Here is a 23,976-nt window from a genome sequence, read left to right as displayed (position 1 = left end):
AAAGAAAAAGAAAGCAGCGTCTCAAAGAAATATTTATACACTCATGTTCATGGCAGCACTATTCACAATAACCAGGAAGTGAAAGCAACCAAAATGTCCAAGGATGGGTGAATGGATAAACAAAATGTGGTATATAAATACAACGTAATATTATTCAGACTTAAAAAGTAAATCCTGTCACATAAACCTTGAGAACATTATGCTAAGTAAAACAACTCAGTCAAAAAGACAAATGCTGTATGATCCTATTTATAAGAGGTATCTATAGTAATCAAATTCATAGAAACATTAAGTAGAACAGTGGCTACCAGGGGCTGGGGGAGAGGGAAAGGGAAGTTGTTTAAAGGGTATAGTTTCAGTTTTGTAAGATGAAAAAGTTCTGGAAAAGAAAAATTTCTGGAGATCTGTTTCATAACAATGTCAATATACTTAACAGTTCTGAACTGTACACTTAAAAATTGTTAAAATGATAAATTTTATGTTGCATTTTTTACCACAATAAAAAAAAAAAAAGATGGGGAGAAATCTGGATTTGCAATGAGGTAAAAGGCAATTTGATAAGATGCTCTTCTCAAAAGTATCTAAAAAATATGAATTATTTAAGCTTGATATAAGAACCAATTCTTCATTTTTAACTCAAAGCTTTAAAATACTGGAAGAAATATTTTCCCGTTACTGTGTTTCCCGAAATTTGTTACTTTAAATAGTCGTTAATATATGTACAAAGCTATTCGTGGTATCAATATTTTCACAGCAGAAGACTGGAAATGACCTATGAGGAAAATGACTGAATAAACTATGGTATGCCCCCCAAAATGGAGTATTATAAAAGGAACAAAGAAATGTCTCTATTTACTGCTAGGGAATGCTTCCCAGGACATACTGTCAGGTAAAAAAAGCAAGGACAGAAAGTATATATAGTATGTCTTGTTTATGAAAAGCAGAGCAGGAGAGGGCTAATACCATAATGCATGATACTTTATTATATATTTCTTATTATATATTTTTAAATGGAAAAAATAACCCCCAAACTTATTTTTTAAATGGTTACCTACGCGAGAAAGAGGGAATAGAGTGGAGATGACAGGAATGAAGCTAAATTTCTCTCAAGTATTTTGTCTCCAAGATGTGACTTTGGAATCATGTAAATGTTTTAAAAATTATAAAATAAAAATGGATCAAGGGCCGGCCCGGTGGCTCAGGTGGTTAGAGCTCCATGCTCCTAACTCTGAAGGCTGCCGCTTCGATTCCTACATGGGCCAGTGGGCTCTCAACCACAAGGCTGCCGGTTCAACTCCTCGAGTCCTGCAAGGGATGGTAGGCAGCGCCCCCTGCAACTAAAGATTGAACATGGCACCTTGAGCTGAACTGCCACTGAGCTCCCAGATGGCTCAGTTGGTTGGAGCGCGTCCTCTCAACCACAAGGTTGCCGGTAGTACCGATTCCTCAACTCCCGCAAGGGATGGTGGGCTGCACCCCCTGCAACTAGCAGCGGCAACTGGACCTGGAGCTGAGCTGCGCCCTCCACAACTAAGACTGAAAGGACAACAACTTGAAGTTGAACGGCACCCTCCACAACTAAGATTAAAAGGACAACTTGACTTGGAAAAAAGTCCTGGAATTACACACTGTTCCCCATAAAGTCCTGTTCCCCTTCCCCAATAAAATCTTTAAAAAACAAACAAACAAACAAAAATAGATCAAAATTATTTCTAAAAATCCAAAGCAAAAATGAATAAATAAACCTCATTTTATATCTATTTGATGGTTTAGCAGAGAGAAATTTCAAGTGACTTTAAAAGAGAAAGTTGACTATACATCCCTAGTGGGATACATACTAAAGATAAAAAGAAAAGCAAAGAAATCTTAACTCACCCGATAGCAATAATATTGATACTGTTATTTTGATACTACACTGTATTCTCTCTATATGTGTACACACATAAGAGTAAAACAAAAATGTAATTATATTAATAGATTAAGACATTAAGATTTTCAGTGTAAGATATAAAAACCAAAAAAAGAAAAAAACAACACTAAGTTTATCAGAATAACCTATGTATTTTCTCTCTTAAGGAAAAAATGCTTCCTAGCCATGTCCACTGAGAAGACCTTAAAAATATGTCAACCTATTAAAAATGAGTACCTCTAAAGCTCAGAGTGTGGTCTCTCAATTTTATTTCCCAGTAAAAGGCAAAGGGCTTCCTTTTAGAAATGGCCGATTCCCAGTCTGGGGCAGGAAATGTACAAGATGAACCTTAAACACTGTATTGTACCTAGAAAGCAAGGATGCTTTATTGTACTAGAGTTGTGACAAAAGGGCTCAGAAATCGACTTGAGGTGCTTCCGCTGGCAACAATGGGACAACCTGAGTGCTGCTACTCTGCCTATTTTGTTCTTCCCTTCCTTGCATGTCTTCTCCACTCTCTTCCCCTTCTCACTGATTTCCTTCCTATCCACTGCTCCCCTTCTTGGTACTGACCCTCATACTCTCAAGAAATGTTCTCTACCCCTTTTCTTTCAATGTTACTAATCATTAATTGTCTCACAATTTCCACTTAGGAATTCTGCCAACTCATCAGGAGAAGGAAATATTGTCACCTTTAAGCCTTGATCCTATGCAGAACTTAAATATATAGTTAAATAATTCAGAATTCTCCTAAATAAAGCTTGTCTAAGAAATATGTGTATATTTTTTGCAGATATTAGCACCTCTAACTCTACTTTAATCGTGCTACATTTCCACATCAGTTCCCCAGAATAAGAGAACCATAAGTATCTAATTCTCCAACAGAATATACCCTATTCCGACAAAATTTGATCATATCCTATATTAGCACCTGTATTACCTAAAAGAAACCCAATGGAAGCCATTGACGGAACAGTGATGCCAAAATTCTGGGGCTCCCTGACCCCAATATGTATTTCATTCATTGAAAATAAACATTTCACTCCTGTGGATTTAAGGGCAGCTCTCTTTAGCATTATCTGTGGATATAAAGATAGTCAACAACTGTTTTCTTCTTCTGCGAGGCCAAAACCGCTTAGATACTAGGATTCAGTGACTCTCCTTCATATTTTTCAAAATGTTAAACCAATGATTTAAAGGACTTGGATTTTGCAAGGAAATCTATACTTACTCAGTATGCAGTAACTTAATATTATAGCTAAAAGAGAAATCATGTTTTCAATTTTGTCAAGCAAAGAAATCATCAGCAGAAGTCATTCACTTTCTTCCAGAATTAAAGCTACATAAGAACATCCTAGACCTTCAACCAAGGACAACTGAGAGGATTATCAAGGCTGACAGGCTGCTACAGGCAGTGGATAGTGAACTTTTCTAAAACAGTTCAACCATCACAATCACATGAACCAACTAAAACAAACATCCGTTATTTTAGAGATATCCACTAAAATATTTACAGAAGAAATGATGTAATTCCTGGACTGGTTTCAAAGTAATTCAGTAGAGTAAGGGTTAGTGAGGGGGATCTAGATGAAACAAGATTGGCCACGTGTTAATAATTATAAAGCTGCATGATGGGTACTTGGGGGAATTATTAAACTATCCTCTATACTACCGAATATATTTGAAATTTCTCTACTACAAGGGAAGGGGTGGGAACAAAACAAAATTTGAAGAAATGTTATATTACATTATACAATAGTATTAATGTTTAAAAAGAAAAAGTATGAGGACATTCACTAATGTATTCTTTGTAATGATAAAAAATTGGAGAACATAAAGCTTGCCACATCGTAAAACAGAATACAATGCAGCTGTTAAAAAGAATGAGGCAGAAGTAGATTTCTGTATGTAGACAGGGAAAGGTGTTTATGATTACACTGCTAAGTATAAAGACCAAGATGCAAAACAATATGTATAGTGTCATCCAATTTATGTTTAAGTGAAAAATCAGGGTATATAAATTCGAAAAGCATCAGAAGTATTCTGGAAGGATATACATTAAACTGTCAACAACAGTTAATCTCTACAAAGAAAAATGAGGCAACATTAGAGGAAATGAAAGAAGACTCTTTATTCTTCATATTTTTGTATCCTTTTTAAAATCGCAAGTATGTACCACTTTCGTTATTAATACATACATATGTAAATCAAAAAATTATCTATGTAATGTGAATATTATGTAATGTGAATATTTCACATTACATAAATCCTAATTCTGTTAAGGTGGCTTTGTCACTAAACCACTGAATTGTTAAATTCCCTGACAGTCTTATTTGCATCTAAATCTCAAGCACCAAGCACAGCTTCTAGTTCATAGATGTTTGATAAATATCTGCTGAATGAATTAAACTAAAAATGTAACTGAATTAACAGATTTTTCTGTAGGAAAGTACTTTCTATTCTGTCGCTTTTAGAATAAGTATAATCTTCAAATAAAACCACTGGTTTTAATATTCATGTCTTATGAAAACCACAAACTAGTTTCACTTCCTCTGATCATCTTTTAAAAGCTATAGAGGAGAAAACAAAAAAATAGATACTGTTTTTATAAAATAAATGAATCCCAAAATGGAGATTGCTATATGCTAGACCAACACAGCCAAAGCCAAAAGGTATGCAACCACCAGGGGGCGCCTAATTGGAGGCACGATACTTAGCTAAGAGTTAGAGGCACACATCGTTTTATTGCGCTTCACTTCACTATGCTTCACAGATGTGTTTTTTACACATTGAAGGCAAGCCCTTACACCAGCAAAAACACTGTAACTCATTTTATTGCAATAATCGCTTTATTGTGGTGGTCTAGAACTGAAACTGTAATGTCTCTGAAGTATGCCTGTACTTTCCAATTAACTCAGCTTTAAGTTGAATATACTTACTTTCCCTGTATTCTATTTCTGCTTCCTTACGCAGTTTTCTCTCTCTGGCGAGAGCTTCGAGGCTTCCCCAAACTTCCAAAGATCTGTGCATAAACACATGACCAAGAACAGAGGACAATTTTAATGACTTTATTTTAATCATATTTAAATCTAGATGAACCATATAACTATGTGACAATCTTACAACAATGCATTAGGTCCTTTAGGAAAAATATAAAGCACTGAAGGAACTTTTCTACACTAAATCTAAACAAAAGAGTAAATTCAACAGCAAGTTTGTTTTCTAAATTAGAACAGATTTTTAGTTAAGTACTACATAGTACAAAAGTAACTCCCAAATTTGCAAATAAAAAAATTCTACTTTTAAAATGTCATTTAAAAAATTCTAGCTCTCTCTGAAATGTGTTTTTATTACTCTCAAATTCAGCTTGCACTTTCATTCTAAAAGAACTATGTACTTACTTTGCCTCCACATCTGATCTCAAGTATACAGTAAAGGACTCAGTATCTTCATGGGGACTTCGTTGTCTGATTTTTCGAAGTTGTTCCAGATCACTGAAGAACAAAATATGTTGAATTTATTCAGAAAAGGTTCATACAATTTATGTACTTAAAACAATTATTAAGAGCAGATAAAAGCCACTATATTAATCCTCATCTTAAAAGACTATAGATCTGTGTAGCTTTTGAAGATCAGTTTATAAAGATTACATTTTGTACACAAAAGTTGGTCTAGAGACTCAAAAAAAAATTATTCTTGATGCTCAATATAGATACCATAACATAATACATAGAGATTAAATTCCTTCATAAGTGCTTACATTTTATCTGCTATGGACACACCACTGCAATGTCTGGTGTACAAAAAAAATTGAAAACTGGAAAGAACATGGATTAGAGTATCATCCCTCTATTTAAGAATTTAAATTTAAAATTTACAGTCCTAGTTATTTATATCCAGATTAATACTGTGTTAATATCATTCAAAGATATCAAGTCACAATGATTATGTGTCAATTCCATGCTATTTAACAATTTTTCTCTTCTCTTAAATTCTGAAAAGTTTATATATTCATCAAGTCTCTGCTAAATAGTCATACTACATTTGATTACTGGTGTTCCTAAGAAAATTCTGTAACAGTGATGAAAAGACCTATAAATAAAAATGTGGTAACTAAGGAATGTTACTAAGTTCTAGAAATTAAACCTGGAATTTAAAAAAATCAACAACCAACTATATCACATGTTAGTAAAAAAGTTTGGACCAGGTATCAAAAGATTATTTAACTTTTCTCTCTGTCACTGACTCACTACATGAGCTGAGCCATCACTAACATATTTACTGTGTTTCCTGGCCTTTAATATGGAGACAGGAATACCTACCAGACTTAATTCACAAAAATTTTGTGAGAACTAAATGAAATACTCTATGTGAAACAGAATATAGTTTTACATCAATGTTATAATTGATTATTGTTTTAATAGGTATATAAGTTATAAAACTGATTATAGGATTCCTTACTTTTTGATATTACACCACAAAGGAGGTGACCATGAGGGAGAGGGGGGAAAAAAGGTCAATCATATCTGACATCTCTAAAAACCCAAGAAGGCTTCCACATAAATATGGCTTTTGTAGGCAAACACATAAAGGAAGGGAAACTTTTAAAATATGTGACAATATAATGTCAATAAATCTTTACGATTATAAGAAAATTAGTAAAAGATAACAGAAAGAAGTAAAAGTAATTTATACTTAACAGAAACCACATATTGAATATAAACCTAAATGTACTACCTAAATTAAGCACTACTCAATTCTGCTAGCCCAAAAAACAAAACTTTAAAAAGTCAAACATAGGGGCCGGCCGGATGGCTCAGGTGGTTGGAGCTCGGTGCTCCTAACTCCAAAGGCTGCCGGTTCGATTCCCACATGGGCCAGTGGGCTCTCAACCACAAGGTTGCCTGTTCAACTCCCAGAGTCCCGCAAGGGATGGTGGGCTCCGCCCCCTGCAACTAAGATTGAACACAGCACCTTGAACTGAGTTGCCGCTGAGCTCCCGGATGGCTCAGTTGGTGGGAGCGCGGAATCTCAAACACAAGGTTGCCAGTTCAATTCCTCGACTCCTACAAGGGATGGTGGGCTGCGCCCCCTGCAACTAGCAACGGCAACTGGACCTGGAGCTGAGCTGCGCCCTCCACATCTAAGACTGAAAGGACAACAACTTGAAGCTGAACGGCACCCTCCACAACTAAGATTGAAAGGACAACAACTTGACTTGGAAAAAAGTCCTGGAAGTACACACCGTTCTCCAATAAAGTCCTGTTTCCCTTCCTCAATAAAAACCTTTAAAAAAAAAAAATAACATAAAAATATGCAAATATTATTAGATAATTCTGCCACGTGACTCTAACAATAAAACTCCTACTAAAATCATGTGTAATACAAAGGTTTTGCAAAATTTGCCTTTTGAATTTAAGTAGCCCAGAAAGACTGAAGTTGCTCATGCCAGAGCAGAATTCAATTAGTAAGCAAACAATTTTACATTTTTTTCAACTGAATAAAAATATTTCTTCCATTAGCCGTGAGACAACAAAACCGCTGACACTTTGACCTTGGGCTTCCAGCTTCCAGAATTGTGAGAAATAAATTTCTTTTGTTTATAAACAAAAACAAAACAAAACAAACAAAATATATGTGTGTGTGTGTGTGTGTGTGTGTGTGTGTGTGTGTGTACACACATATGTATTTCTTCAATCTGGAAGAAGCCATGGGAAAGTTTTGCACATGGATGGTAGCAGGCAACACATTCTAAGAATTAAATAAATGGTCATTTAGATTAGGTAAACTGCCACATTTTTTAAAAAAATTACTGTACCTGGATTTAAGGCAGAACTCATTCATTGCTCTGACTCCAGTGATGAAATTATTCTGAGTGTACTTTGGTCCATATTCCCTCTTCTTAAGGACTGCTTTGACTAAAACCAAAATTATAGGAAAACATAAAAAATATGTACAACAAGTCACATTTAAAGATGAACATATGCTGAATGCTGAAGCTTTGCTAATGAATTCCATAAAATACTGCTCTTTTTCCTGATGCACTAAATGCCTTCAGAAAAGAAAATTCTCCCAAGTGCAGAATAGACATTTGTAGCCATCTAGCTTTTATCTCCATAGTTCATCTTTAACTGATGCCAAAAGGCCAAACCTGTCTAATGGACACCTTGTATAGGTATCACAATTTAAACTGCTTAGGGTCTAAATAAAAATGAATTTAAGTTTCAGTTACAAATTATAGGCTAATTCAGTGTTTTCAAACTGTGGGGTAAAAACAGCATTTTACAAAAATGAAAATAAAAAGTAATTAAAGAGTGCTGATTGTAATTAAGAATAAGTACTTGTGAAAACTTTTGTTTTTCAGTTACATATTATATATATACATATAACGTGTATATATATATATATATATATGTATATACACACACACATATATATATGTGTGTATATATACAGAGGGTTCCAAAAATTATACACATTTTAAGAAAGGAAAACACTATATTAAAATTATGCTGATGGTGACCACTTTGAACACCTATTGTAATTGCAGAAGTCAAACGTGACTTGTATTCATCTTTTATCAGTATATACTGAGCATTACAATTTTAACAGTTAATACGTATAGCATACATATATATGTATACACACACACACATATATATACACTAAATCATTAAGTAGTATTTCTTCTGTGGGTTGCAGTCAAAATGGTTTGAAAACTACTGGACTGTTTCACATAATGAAACAAAAGGAACATTTTTATCAGTTAAAAATTATAGGGGGCCGGTCCGGTGGCTCACACGGTTGGAGGTCCGTGCTCCTAACTCCGAAGGCTGCCGGTTCGATTCCCACATCGGCCAGTGGGCTCTCAACCACAAGGTTGCCGGTTAGGCTCCTGGAGTCCCACAAGGGATGATGGGCAGTGCCCTCTGCAACTGGGATTGAATACGGCACCTTGAGCTGAGCTGCCGCTGAGCTCCCGGATGGTTCAGTTGGTTAGAGCGCATCCTCTCAACCATAGGATTGCCAGCTCCCGTAGGGGATGGTGGGCTGTGTCCCCTGCAACTAGCAGGGCGGCTGGACCTGGAGCTGAGCTGCGCCCTCCACAACTAAGACTGAAAGGACAGCAACTTGAAGCTGAATGGCACCCTCCACGACTAGGATTGAAGGGACAACAGCTTGACTTGGAAAAAGGTCCTGGAAGTACACACTGTTCCCCAATAAAATCCTGTTCCCCTTCCCCAATAAAATATTTTTTTAAAAAAATTATAGGAAATTTATTATGGGTTATAGGTAAAATACTATATTCTATTAAATTATTTTCCTATTGCTAAGTATCAAAGTGGTCAAAAAAAGCCAGACCAAAAAAAAAAAAAAAAAGGCCAGGGATGACAACAACAAAATACTAATTTGGCATCAATTATAATCTGTGAATTAAAAAGTACATTCAATCATGGTCTATGTTTATAAGTCATATTATAAAGTGAGACTTTTGGTCACGATACAGGTAAATAACATAAGCAAATACCTGAAGAGCAAGAGCAAAACAAAAGAAGAAACTCAAGTGTTCTGTTCCAAATTGTCACCTAGTCACTTCATATTCTATTCTCATGTATACTAATTCATAAGTTTTCTGTTCTACTTCCCAGTTGAAAGAGCATATTAAGACTAAAATTATCATCCATCATCACAGTAGATTAAAAGATTCTTAACTATTAAAATCCAATGCACAAATACCTAACATTTCAAAACATTTCAAAAATAAAGTTCAGTATGAAAATCAAAACCTTATTTGAAAAAAAAGTATATGAAGAAGTTCAAGTTTCTCTTTGTGTGAGTTCAAATCTCTGAAATGTCTTACTCCAATAATCCTAAAACTTAAAAATCCAGATGAGTTTCTCTGGAGCAAAGAGGAGAATTAAATCTCTCTTTTAAAAGATTAGGTGTTTTTTTTTTAATTACTTTTAAAAAATTTCCTCAAAGTAGCTAGAAATCCCTGTTGGCCTGTCCTGGCCCAGATTATTGATGATAATGACTGCTATGACAACATTAATTATGACTGCACACTGTGTATCATCTTCACAATTATCCTACAAAAGAAGTCCCATTTTTAGCACCATCTTCTAGGAAAGAAAACTGGCCCAGAGAAGTCAAGTAAACTGCCCAAAGCCATACAATTGGTACATGGTGGGGCCAAAAATTGAATCCGGTTTTGTCTGACGCCAAAGCCACAGCTCCTAATCACAGTTACTGCCTCCACGAAACCCGTTGCTGTGGAAATGGGATCCATAGCTCATTGGGCGCCCCTGCTCCTTATAAAGAACAGAGCTGCAAACAAAAATTCCTTCATTATACGATTTCTCCTAGAAGAGAAAGTCAGACAAGAATATTCAAACTCTACCTGGATTTGAAAAAGCTGTAGCTGAAAGTTGTTGGCCTCTTATTCTTTAATCACATTACTTTTCTAAAATGATAAAGCACTTAATGATTTTTTCATTACTCCTTTATTTGGGCTTTTGAAAAAACAATTACCACAAAATTTGTGACCAAAATGTAAAGTAAACTTTAATAGAAGTTTAGCTCATAAATAGGAGAATAAATCCTTACGGTCAATACATTTAAAGGAAAATAAAATATATCCTTATAGTAATATCACTATAAAAGCTCTATTTTATATGTAAATATTATACATATATAACACTAATTTTATATATTTATTTCAAAACACCATTATAATACAAAAACAGAATAAAAATATATTTACCTCTTACTTGGAGAGGATCTTGCTTAATAAGTGGAGCTTTGAGTTCCTCACCCATATTTTCTGCTGTAAAGTTTATTTAAAAAGTTTACATTAAGAAGTAGCTTTCTTACAAACCTATGAACTTATTATTAGCTAACAATCTGGCAATGTATAAAAAAGATAATATATCATAGACAAGTTGGATTTATCCTAAGAATGTTAAGAGTAATTAAACATTAAAAAGGCCACTAAATCCCCTCATTAAGAGATTAAAGAGAAAGACTATAGAATCACAGAATCATTTCAGGAGCTAAAGAAGACGCACTTAATAAAGTAAAACATTCATGCAAGTTTCAAACGCTTTTTAAAAATTAGGACAAAAAGGAATTTCCTTAGAGGATAAAACAAACCGAAAATTGTAATATAGTCAATGGGGAAATTTTCCATGCATTCCTTTAAAATGAGGAACAAAACAAGGACACACACTCTTGATTTTTCTACTTGAAACTGCTCTAGAGATACTATTCAATGAAGAAAAATGACTATTAAGTAGTTACTGAAACTACTGTACAACCCCCAACCAAAAAAGTTAAATAAAAGGAAACTAGAATCTACCTCACACCATCAATAACCAGGTAGATTAATAACTTTAATGGGAAGACATTTACCTGCCTAACAGACAATGATATAGACTATATTTATAGTGGAGTCAGATTTCTTAACAAAATACAAACAACACAAGAAAAAAATGGACAAATTCTGCTAAATTAAAATTCGGAACATCTGTTCATCAAAAGATCCCATAGAAAAATAAAGAAAAGCCTCAAACTGGGAAAGCGTATTTCCAACAAATAGAATCAAAAAAGGAGTATCAAGTACATTTAAGAATTCTTTCAGATCAATGAAAGACAATCAACCCACTAGGAAAAAAAAGGAGAAAAGACAAGAACAAATTTGCACAGAAGGAAATACAAATAGCCAATAAATATATGAAGAGATAATTGCTTCATTATTAACAGAATCAAAATGAAAACACAAGATGCCATTTTACAATCTGCAGATTAGGAAAAATGAAAAATTATAACAATACATAATATTGGCAAGGTTGCATATCAACAAGGCAAGGTTGCAGCAATAGGAACTCATACACTGCTGGTAGAAACAAACAGGCACAAGATAAAAAAAATCGCTTTGGTAAACAAGTTGGCATTATCTAATATAGTGAACACAGCATAATTTATGACATAGCAATTCTACTTCTAGGTACTTAGCTTAGAGAAACTTGCCTGAGGGCACAAGAGGTAAATCAATGTTCAGAGCAGCAAAATGTTCTGTTGTTTCAAACTGTAAACAACCCAAATGAACATAAGCAAGAGAATAAACTAACCATGATCTATTCATGTATCTCATACAGCAGTGAATAATAAATGTAATAATGGCTATCTATCTTTAAGCCCTTACTATGTGCCAAGCACTATTCTAAGCACTTTACATGTACCAACTCATTGAATTCACACAACAGCCCTAAAAAGTACATGCTATAATTATCTCCATGAAAATTAATGAACCAGACATATATACCATTAGGATAAATCTTAGCAACAAAACTTAGTGAAAAAAGTAAATCACCAAAGAATATATACAATAAGCTATCACAATGATGTACAAACACAAGCTAAACTAACAATTAGGGATACATACACAAATGTCTAAATCTATATATGTATTTTGGTTTTCCCCTTCTTCCGCCTTCCCCCCTCCCACACTCTGGTTCAAGCAGTTGTTTCTCAGTCTAGTTGTGTAGGACACAGACAGCTCTTTGGCCCATGTAGGAATCGAACCGGCGACCTCAGCGTTAGGGGCATGACGCTCCAACCACCTGAGCCACCAGGCTGGCCCTATATATGTATTTTTAAGTCAGGAGACAAAAACAAAATTCAGAATAGTGACACTGGATGCATAGGGTGAATGGAGATACGAAGAGAATGATAAAAAATGTAAGGTTCTTAGGCTAGGTGGAAAATTCCTGGGTATTGATTTTATTATGTTGCCTAACTTACATATACATTGCATATATTCTTTCATAAGTAACAAATATTTTATAATAACAATCTCACCCTTGAAACATTTTCCTTTCTATTTATACCCTCATTCAATCACAAAATAGTATTTCAGAGTTTATTAATAGCTGACATTTACTAAGCATTTACCATATGCCACATACCATACAATGTGCCATATGTGTATTATTTCATTTAATCCTCCCAAAGCTGCTCTGAAGTACTTTTATCTTCATCTTACAGATGAGGAAACTGAGGCGCAGAGAAATTGTATAATTTCCCTCAAAGACACACAGCTAGTGTTACATGGAGTCACTGTAAGGATTGAAACGGAAGTCATTTTGATCAATCTATGTCTTAACCACTTTCCTATACTGCCTCTACGTTTAAAATAATGTTTGATTTATGAGTAGATATTTGTGTAATTTTCATGGGAGGGAAAAGAGGATAGAAGTGAATACTGGATTAGCAACATGGAGATCACTTTCGGGGAAGAGCAGGATGGAGGCAACAGGTTGAGGTAAGAATGGGAGATGAGGAAGTAAAAGCAGTATTTGGACTTTTCAGCAGCAGCTGGAAAGGAGAATGGAAACAAGAAAAGAGTAATTGTATTTTACAGAGAAATGGGAATGATGAAGTAAAGGGAGAAATTGTTGATGTAGTAGATTTAGAAGATAATCACAAGAGCAAAATCCTTGAACAAATGATATAGTAGAATTTCTAGAATACACATCTCTGAAAACATGTAATGAAACAGAAATGACTATTTCCACATATTTAGAATACTAATGTATTTAAATGATATGCAACACCATGAAATCTGACTACTTAATTAGTGGTACATTTGGACATCAGAAGTCTTATTGTCTGTTTTCAGTTTACCACCCTTTTTTCTTTGCTTTTATTTTTATTTTGCCTTTCCTGCCATCTGTTAGATTGGTAGTTTTCTATATCCGCCTCCCACTCCATCTCCCACGCTGGTTTGGAATTTATAATATTCTATTTCTACTGTTTTAATGATTTCACTCAAAAATTTTACATAATCTTTCTAACCATCTATAAAGCTCTTCAGTATCTCTATCTTCCTCTAGATCCACTGAATAATTCTATCTATTACTACTTCTAACTAAAATTTTAGCATCTAGTATTTTTAAAAGTTTATTATTTTTTACTATTACTAGTTAATTTTACAAACACATTTTATCCATTTCCTGCTTGTCACTGTCTTTTTTTTTTATATCCCAACCCTTCTGTACCTCTGGGTTTACTCTGCACCTTATAGAAATACATACTTTAATAGTTTTTTTTTATGTGTGTAGGTTAGTAATAAGTGACATTTATCGTTATACACAGAGGGTGCCAAAAAAATGTATACACATTTTTAAGAAAGGAAAAACCTGTATTAAAATTGTAATTATATATACCAATAACAAAAGATGAATACAAGTCACATTTGACTTCTGCAATTACATATTGCTACCGTAATTCAATTCAACTTCGAAAAGTAATACATAGATAACATCTCTGAAAATGTGTATACATTTTTTTGGGAACCACTGGTATATGAAAATGTTTTTATTTTGTCTTCACTCTAGAATCATTAATTAGACCAGTGAAAAATTATAGGGTAACATTTTTCCTGTAAGTAAGAGGGCTTAATTATTTTGAATAAAGATTATTTAATTAAAAAAAAATTCTAGGTTAACCTTTATTTTTCCTTTTACCCTTTCATGGATAATACTCCAAGGCACTTCTCCCTTTGTTTTCTGCATATTGTTACAGATAAAAAGTCTACTTCAAAACAGTAACAAGTGGACTGATGGCATTCTGACTTTTCTTTTTAGAAGTTTTAGAGCTGGGATGCTTCTTGTTTGTTTTTTTTCACGTGTGGATTTCTTTTCACTTATCCTGCTTAATACTCCAAGTGTACTTTTGATCTGAAGATTCTTGTTTTTCTCAAATTCTGAAAAATTCTCATCCATTATCTTTTAATATACTTCCCCACAATTTCACTATCTGTTCCATTTCTTGGACATAGCATGTCTTTTTTTGAATATAGCTGTTTCTTCAATTTTTCTGTATTTTATCTATTACTCCAATGAGTGAGAAGTAGAATGGGTACTTCAAAGCATCTATTCACAATGCCATCCTGTTCAAAATTTCTGCCTATCTACTGATTCACCTTCTTTCAAGGCTTTTACGGATAAATTAAACTCCAATAGACTAGGCACTAACAATGACAAAACTCTCTTTGAAATAAAGGAAAAAATATTTTATTAACTTTTAGTGTATTTCTTAATTATATTATTTCAGTGAAAACCACTGGGGAAATGATTTAACATGGTATATTATGTTTTGATAACTAAAACATGCACAGAAACTCCAAAATGGCTTTATTTTAACTATCCACCAAAACCTAAGTAGGTTATGATGGCACACTGGTAAGTTAAAGATAGGCTTAAAAACACTTCTGTTTAAATAATAACCACAGTTTGTGACATTTAACAATTAAATGATTATGATTTTATTTATGTGTCTAGCTACACAGCAAGCAAATTCTAAATCACCTTTGTAGAATATATACATCAATTTCCTAAAATTTTGCTTTGGGGAACAGACAGAAGGGTAGAGGAAAGTGAAAGCAAAGCAGTGGTGGAATAATAAACTTTCAACACTTTGAAAACTCTGAACAACTGAAATGTACTGTCAAAAATGTCAGAGACAGCCCTGCTTTCCACAATGAGCAGTCACTCAACCAAATCAAATAAAATGAATTACACTGAGACTGATAATTTTGGATATTCTTCTCCCTACAAACTATCTAGATGTTACTAATTATATAGTGTTAAGAATCACAAACAAGAAATGCTACTAAATGGCTCCAACACATGTATAAATACTTACTGTGCACACTGCCATCTTAATAAACTTACACTATCACTGGAGTAGAATCTTTATGATTTCAGTAAGTAACCAGACAGTCTATCTGTGAATATCTCTAGATATTTGGTTTAAACTCAAGCCTTGGCTGTTTGCCACACACCTTGTCATTAGCAAAATTAAAACTAATTTTACTGAAATTTAAAATATCTGAATGCTCCTTAAAAACTTCTCTGCCTCTTTATGAGCTGTTCCTGACTTCATCATGTGATTTGAATTATTCAAAAGTCAATTTCAAACCCTTAAATATACAAATTATCTTTGAATCAATCAATTACTTGCTGTCTATCTGATAGCTAACAATGTCTGATTTGGTCTAAGCAAATTCTGAAAAATTAAGTCCAAAATAAAACCATCAGTACACAATGTATTTCTAATATAAGAAAATAAGTGAACATTTTTATTCCAGTCAGCAGAGAAAAAAGAAGCACAGATTTCGATTTCAAGCATTTTACATAGTGGAACCAATATTAAATATTTTTGCCTGAGTCTATGTTCACCTCAGAAGAGCATAACATAGTTTACCCTTAATTACATTATTTCATCACTTGTTTCTTCTCCCATTTCTATGATCTAATAAATATGCTTATTTCTGGAACTTAGGGACTCACTGCACTCTCCAATCCCTCATCCTCTAATATCAAAACTCTCAATCAATATTTATCCCAGCAGTTCTCTATCACAAGGGAAAGAAAAAGAAATTGGTTAAAAGTGTACAGGAAGCCTGAGAGCAGGATAATGCTTAGGGAAAAGGATGAAAAACAGGCATCATAAACACGAATCCAGGTTTCTCAAGGAATCTGTACTATCTTCCGCTGCGAAAGACATCCAACTAAAGGAAAGGTAGTCTTGAAATGTTTATTATTCTTCAAACACTATATTCTCCCGACACTATACCTTCGCTTCCTTGGTTTTTCTCCTACCTTTCGGGTCTGCTCCTCCTCAAGTATTCTTTGCAGGCTCCTCTTCTTCCACCTGTCCTTACTCACTGGGGTTTAGTACTAGAAGATTTCATCTCCTAATTTTAAACACTCTCCCTGCACAGTCTCAAACACACCCAATGACTTCAGTTTCCACAATGGGTACAGCTAATATTTCTTAAATCTGTATCTCCAGGTTAGAACTCTACACATTTATTCATTTACAAATACTTATTAAACCCCCTGCTAGATGCAAACGACTGCTCTAGGCACTGAGCTTCTCGCTATCATTGGGCTTGCAAACAAACAGGAAATGAAGAAATAAACACTGAAAAATGTCAGTCAATAATAAGTACAACGTACACAGAGAACAGAAATTAGGGTAATATTAAAGACTGACTGGGTGGCTACTTAGGTTAAGTGACTGAGGAATGACTGCACAGAGCTGACCTTTGAAATGGATGTAAATGACCAGCAGAGGACAGCCATGTGAAGCACGCCTTGGAAAGAGGAAGCAACTGGAGCAAAGGCCCTATAATGAGAACAGGCTTGGTATTTTCGAAGAACCAAAAGGAGACTGGTTTGCCTGAAACATAATGAGCAAGTAAGAGAGTGAAGCAGGGAGCCCAGGAAGAAGGTTATTGTGGTGACTCAGCCAAGAGGTGACGATGCCTCCTAGAAGAGCACAGACACACCTCATTTCACTGTGCTTCGCCTTATTGCACTATACAGGTACTGCACTTTCATCAACTTCGAGGGAAGCCCCTCCACCAAAAAAAAGATTACAACTTACTGAAGGCAGAGTATTTGATGCTTAGAAATTTTTAGCAATAAAGTATTTTTTAATTAAGGTATGTACATTTTTAGACAATGCTACTGCACACTCAACAGACTACACATAGTGTATACATGTCTTTTACATGCACTTGGAAACCAAAACATTTGTGTGACTCGCTTTGTTGTGGGGTCTGCACTGAATCCACAATATCTCTGAAGTATGTCTGTAGTATACCCACCCGCCTACCAGTCATCTGTTAAGATGTCCCAGAGGCACCTACAATTTAGATGTCCAAAACTGAATCATCATCTTCTCATTCGAGTATACTCTATCTAGCTTTGGTATTCCTAATTTTAGAAGCCAATGAAATTATCTACACAATTGCCCATCCCAGTAACCAGATACTGTCCTCTTCTTGATCCTCTCCTTCATTCCCCCAAATTCAATCACCAACCTCCATTACTGAGCTCCTGAATCTCGTGAGTTCATCTACTCCTTTTAAGAAACTCATTGCCGTTAGCATGGTTTAGACCAGGGGTGTCCAAACTTTTTTCAACGTTTTCACCAAGGGCCATATGCGGTAAAATACACAAACAGCCGGGCCACTCACTCAAGGTGAAGTACGTATTGCCTCACCTGGTTTATTTAAGTAAACTAAATATATTTTTGTAATTTGCTGCGGGCCAATAAAATATGGATCGCGAGCCGCAGTTGCCCCGTGGGCCGCAGTTTGCACACCCCTGGTCTAGACCCTCATTTGTATCACCACCTCCTTTGCAATCTGTTTTCCAGTCTGCAACTAGTTATCTTTCTAAAATCTTAAATCTGATCAAATACTTCCTCTACTTAAAATACTCCACTAGATTCCCACTGCCTGCAAAACCAAGTCCAAACTCCGGAACAAGACCCTGATCTGACTACTGTTTACCTCTTGAGTTTCAGCCCTTGGACTTTTAAAACTACCAACCCCACCACCAGGTCCTTCACTAACTAGTCCAATCACATTATGTTACTTGCAATTTTACCTTTCTCCACCATTCATCACACCAGTACCTACTTTTCTTTCAGGTCCCTAATCAGATATCATTTCCTTATGGAAACCCTTCCCAAACACTAAAGACTCAGTTAGGTGTCCCTCCCATATGCTCCTGCAGCACACAGTGTTCCCCCATTACAGCACTTAATCTACCGTATTATATTGATTTGCTTAATTTTTTGTTTTAGCAATAAAGAGACTATAAACTCAGAGTCATTCTCATTTGCTACCATATAAAAAGTATTCAATAAATACTTCTTGACTAACTTAATGAATAAATGAATAAAGGACTTCTTTTTAACGCTGCACAGCTAACTAGATAACCTGAACAAAATCTTTTCAAATGCATTGCTAAACTAGCAAAAAATGTCCGAAGAGGGCATAAACGAAGGAAAAGCAGGACCTCTATAGAATAAGTGAGCACACCAAAGCCAGCTTTTTCTCTGATGATATCTATTGACACTTATACTCTTTGAGCTTGTACCATCATGGCTGCAAGGGGCATGGGAGACCAGAGAATAAGACTAGCTCTGCTCAAGATGGAGAATCTAACAGGAGACACTCAGGAAAAGAGCTACGTACATACGTAGTGTAACTGTGAACTCGAACTAATACACACAGAAGGGAAGCACGCCTGCCTTTACTGTTAAGCAGTGGGAAGAAAAGAACTCCCCTGAAAATCATAAGACTAGTCAGCCCTCATACAAGTTTGCGTCTGAATTCATGCTATCAACGTGATCTAAAAAATGGAAAGCAGGGAATTTAATTTAATGTGACCCCAATTTGTGTTCCCAGAATCTAATAATAGAGGCAAAAGCAAACTCTCTATGCAAAACCACATCTTCAACCCGGAGACATCAAACAGTCCTAAGATATAAAACTGCATGGAAAACGAACAACTCTCAGTTAAAAAAACACAGATATGGCATCATGAATGACAGCAAAAAACAGAAAAAAGATAATATAGTGGGAACTGAAAAAATATCAGACAGCATGATTTTCCATCATAGAATATAAAACAGCTATATTTAATATCGCTAAGTATAAAAGGAAAGTTTGAAAATATAAGCAAGGAACATGAGACAAACCAAGTAAGGTGAAAAATACTTTCTAGAAATGAAAAATATAATCATTAAAATTAGAAGCCCAACATATGTATCGACCAGCAGATCAGAGGTAACTACAGAGGGAATGAGTAAACTAGGCAGACCTAAGGAAATAATCCAGAATTCAGGCCAGAAAATATGACAGAAATTGAAACTAAAATTCAGAAATAGAAAATATGACAGAGAAGTTTAGAGACATGGAAAATAAAGCAAGAAGACGTAACATGTTTCTAATTAGAGTTCCAAAAGGAGATAACAGAGAAATGGGAAAAGACATCTGAAGGGATATTTGCAGAGAATTGTATAATTCTTGAATTGTAGGAAAACAACAATAAGATAGTTTTACAGGCAAGTTCTAGCAAATATTTAAGGAACAAATATTCTTACACAAACTATTCCAGTATACAGAAAAACTGATTTTGAAAGATTTATAAATACCTGCTTCATCCAATGATGGTATTTTTTCCACTCTGAGAGTTTTTGATCCCTGTCCTTCTTTCTGAACATTTGTAGAGTACAGCTTTACTTGACTCAGTGTACAGGGAACCATGTTTGAAAAGCTTCCAAATGTCACTAAATTCTGCCATTCTAAAAGAAAAAAGTTTACTTTAATTTCAAACAAATTCACAAGAATTTTTATACCCAATAAAAGATTCTACTATGATTAGAAAGAGAATGATTTTACTGAGTAACAGTAAAACTTTGATACTGCAAGACACCCAAATGTACAAGGCCAAGCCATCCTCTCCTCTCCAGGTGTTTCACTGATCCTTGGGGAGACAGGGACTAAATCTTACAAAGAAAAAATAAGGAGAATATTCCTGTTTTCTCTAGTTTATAAATTTATTCATATGGAAACTTTAAAAATACATAAAATCAAATGAAACATTCATATTATTTAGCTATTCTGAAAGAAGTTCGTCATATAACACTCTTTTTTATTTTGTATGCTGGTTGCATGTCCAAAAAAATACTGCCATAGTGTACTTTTCAGAATAAAGAACTCGAGGTAGGAGGAGGTCAGGGCTTCCTACTCAAAATTCCCACATACCGAACTACTCAAAATTACCCTGTGTCCTCTTTCTGCTAGCTAGAGATTTATTCCTCTTTCATTTCACAATCAATAAGTGAATTATATTAATCAGTCATTCATACTGTTACTGATTTTTTAAAATCAGATTAGATCAACATTTGATGAAATGCCTTAGTATATGGGAATGTTAATTGAGGGAAGAATAGATTAATTATGAAGCACTTCAGCTGCTCCATCTGGGTTCACTGTGGACTTTAGGGGGCTGATATACAGAAGAAAAACATATTCCACACTTGCACAGATGTGGTAGAAAAGCAAATCTGTCTGTCTATACTCTCATGTGATCTTTGTTCTCTTTTATGTTTTATATGCACACTTAGAATTCTCCCTTCTAAAAGAACTCGAAAACCCTTTTGGATATAATTTATGCATTTTCTAAAGTTTTAAGTGTAATAATAAAATTATATCATTAGAGATAGTGAAGTTTTTCCAAGAGTAGCGGGTTAAACATTTAAGAGTTGAGACTTTTCTAAATGCTTAATAATGATTTTACAAAAATACTAGTTCATGTACAGAAATATGCCTTCAAAAATAAATAAGCCTTTTCTTAATACCTCAGAGAATTCAACAGGAACCTAAGCTATTGCAAATGCTAAAGACAATTTGAAAAGCATGAGGGACATAAGGCAGCATAAATATGCACTCAAATTTCAGGCTTGGGACTTGTTTTCTTAACAAACTTCCTGATGTCAACCTACTCTTTCATTAATCTGGCAAATAACTATTGAAGACCCAGTATGTTTTGTCATTTGCCTCTATTTCTTAAAGGCTAAGCAAAGCAAACATAACAGTGTATCTTCTTGCACATTAAAATATATAGGATACTCCTGAAGAGACATTTCTCCAAAGAGGACATACAAATGGCAAATAGACACATGAAAAAATGCTCAACATCACTAATCATCAGAGAAATGCAAATAAAAACCACAATGAGATACCACCTCACCCCAGTCAGAATGGCTATCATCAACAAGACAAATAGTAACAAGTGTTGGAGAGGCTGTGGAGAAAAAGGAACCCTCATTCACTGTTGGTGGGAATGCAGACTGGTGCAGCTGTTATGGAAGGCAGTGTGGAGGTTCCTCAAAAAAATTACGAATAGAATTACCGTATAACCCAGCAATCCCTCTCCTGGGTATCTACCCCAAAATCTGAAAACATTTACACATAAAGACACGTGTGCTCCAATGTTCACTGCAGCTTTATTTACAGTGGCCAAGACATGGAAACCAAAAGGTCCTTTGATAGATGAATGGATAAAGAAGTTGTGGTATATATACACAATGGAATACTATTCGGCGGTAAGAAAAGATGAAACAGGACCATTTGTGACAACATGGATGGATCTGGAGATTATAATGCTAAGTGAAATAAGTCAGACAGAAAACACAGAGAATCATATGATTTCACTGATATGTGGTATATAAACCAAAAACAACAAAAGAACAAGACAAACAAATGAGAAACAAAAACGCAGACACAGACAATAGTTTAGTGGTTACCAGAGGTTAAAGGGGGAGCGGGGGCGGGAGATGAGGGTAAAGGGGAACAAATATATGGTGATGGAAGGAGAACTGACTCTGGGTGGTGAACACACAATGTGATTTATAGATGATGTAATACAGAATTGTACACCTGAAATCTATGTAACTTTACTAATAACAATTGTCACCCCAATAAACTTTCATTAAAAAAATAAATAAATATACATATATATAAGCTACTAGCAAAATTAGTTAGTGAAGCAAAGGCTACTGCAAATTCTTCCAAGAAACCTAACCGGTAGGAAAAAATCTTCACCATGGCCACTGGTGTTCTGACCTGTCAACCCTATTCAAAATATCTTTTGTGATTAATAGATAACAAAGACAACATGCCACAACACCTTTTTTCACCCACTAATCAAATACTTTTATAGAGACTGTGCTAAAGTGTTTAAAGAGGGATTACTCCACAGTCTAGGAGTTCTCCTTAGATTTTAAAACATTTTATTAAAGAAAATTTCAAACATATGCAAAGGTGGGATAAAACAGTACAGTAAACGTCCATGTACCTATTGCCTACCTTCAATAATTATCAACTCATGGTCAATCTCTACCCACACCATTATCTCCTCACCTCTATATTAATTTGATGCAAATCTCAGACATAAAATAATTTCATTCACTAACATTTCAGTATGTATTCTGAGACAAGAACGTCTTTAAATATAGCCACATCATTACAAATAAAAATTTAAACAATACCTTAATATCATCAATTTCCAGTTGTTACCTGTGTTGTAATTTTTGTGTGTGAACAGATCCTAGTAAGATCCACATACTGCAATTGGTTAAGATGTCTGTTAAGTCTCTTTTAAGCTATAGAAAGCCTTTTTTGGGGCAATTTTTAAGTTGAAGAAATTAAGTTGCCCTAAAATTTTGTTCTGGTAGTTTTCCAGTCTACATTTTGCTGATTGAATTCATTGGTATAGTTTATCCTGTTCTTCTATATGTCCTATAAATTGATGGATCTAAAGGCTTAATCCAAATTCTATTCTTTTTATTAGGACACTACCACTTGTTAGATGGTGATAGTTCTTTCAGGAACCACATAATATTTGGTTGTCTCTCCTTTTTGTGACAGAACCATTCATTCATTAGGTGGTTACAAAATGGTGGTATTTTAACATTATCGCTTTATTAGTCACAATACTCTACAAAGAGAACATTCTCTTCATGTATTTAACCAGCAGTATAGTTCATAGAGGAAAATAGGCTAAATGCTTAATTGTCCCCTTTATTTATTAGTTCTCAAAATAATGTGTTCATTACCTATCGTCTGCAGTAGTGACATGTTAATTTGTGTGTATGCATGTATCATTATGATTTCATAGATTTAAACATTATTTGATGTATTTCAATCCATTTTAGTCATTATCCTGATTATTACTCAAACAGTCCCATTTTTGGCTCACAGTCTCTTCAAATTGACTCCTGTGTCCTTTTGACAGTTTCCTAGTAATCTGATAGCTTTCTTGCTGGCTGTTTTGCAAAGTCCTTAATTTTTAACTTCAGTAGAATTTCAGGTATCAGCAACTTTAAAAGTACACATTTGACATTAAAACAAGATCAAAAATTGCACAGAACTTACAGAACACATTACCGCCTTCAACATTTTCTATTCTAAAAATATACAGGACAACATTTGGGCCAATAAAACAAATAATACCTAACACTCTGCAGTAGAAACACAACCATCTGCTGAATAAATTACTGAATTCATTATTTAAATCTAGGAGGCAGAAAAAAATATCACCCACCATTAATACTGTTTCTTCGAGGTGCCTTCATACAGATTAATCTTACCTTTGGTGCTCACTGTTCTACAGGCCTGGCCAGGGACCTCACTG

The 23,976-nt window shown here is 34.6% G+C and overlaps 1 protein-coding gene across 2 annotated transcripts in view; it reads right to left on the bottom strand.

Annotated features, from left to right (window-relative positions):
- The window catches only part of SLC30A9 (solute carrier family 30 member 9), a 64,919-nt gene that overhangs the window by 36,973 nt on the left and 3,970 nt on the right, over nucleotides 1-23,976 (bottom strand). The window contains exons 2-6 of one of the 2 annotated variants that reach the window (XM_019751918.2): nucleotides 19,931-20,080; nucleotides 10,674-10,736; nucleotides 7,728-7,827; nucleotides 5,311-5,403; nucleotides 4,849-4,931 (exon numbers count right to left, since the gene is read on the bottom strand). In XM_019751918.2, the coding sequence (XP_019607477.1) occupies nucleotides 4,849-4,931; nucleotides 5,311-5,403; nucleotides 7,728-7,827; nucleotides 10,674-10,736; nucleotides 19,931-20,080 (489 nt within the window). The remainder of the gene's footprint in view (nucleotides 1-4,848; nucleotides 4,932-5,310; nucleotides 5,404-7,727; nucleotides 7,828-10,673; nucleotides 10,737-19,930; nucleotides 20,081-23,976) is intronic. The other variant, XM_074324618.1, reaches the window with a different exon arrangement.

This window comes from Rhinolophus sinicus, linkage group LG02, assembly GCF_036562045.2.
Source record: "Rhinolophus sinicus isolate RSC01 linkage group LG02, ASM3656204v1, whole genome shotgun sequence".
In the NCBI taxonomy this organism is placed as follows: Eukaryota; Metazoa; Chordata; class Mammalia; order Chiroptera; family Rhinolophidae; genus Rhinolophus; species Rhinolophus sinicus.
Note: the sequence above shows the minus strand (reverse complement) of the source record. Positions and strands in the feature narration are given on the sequence as shown.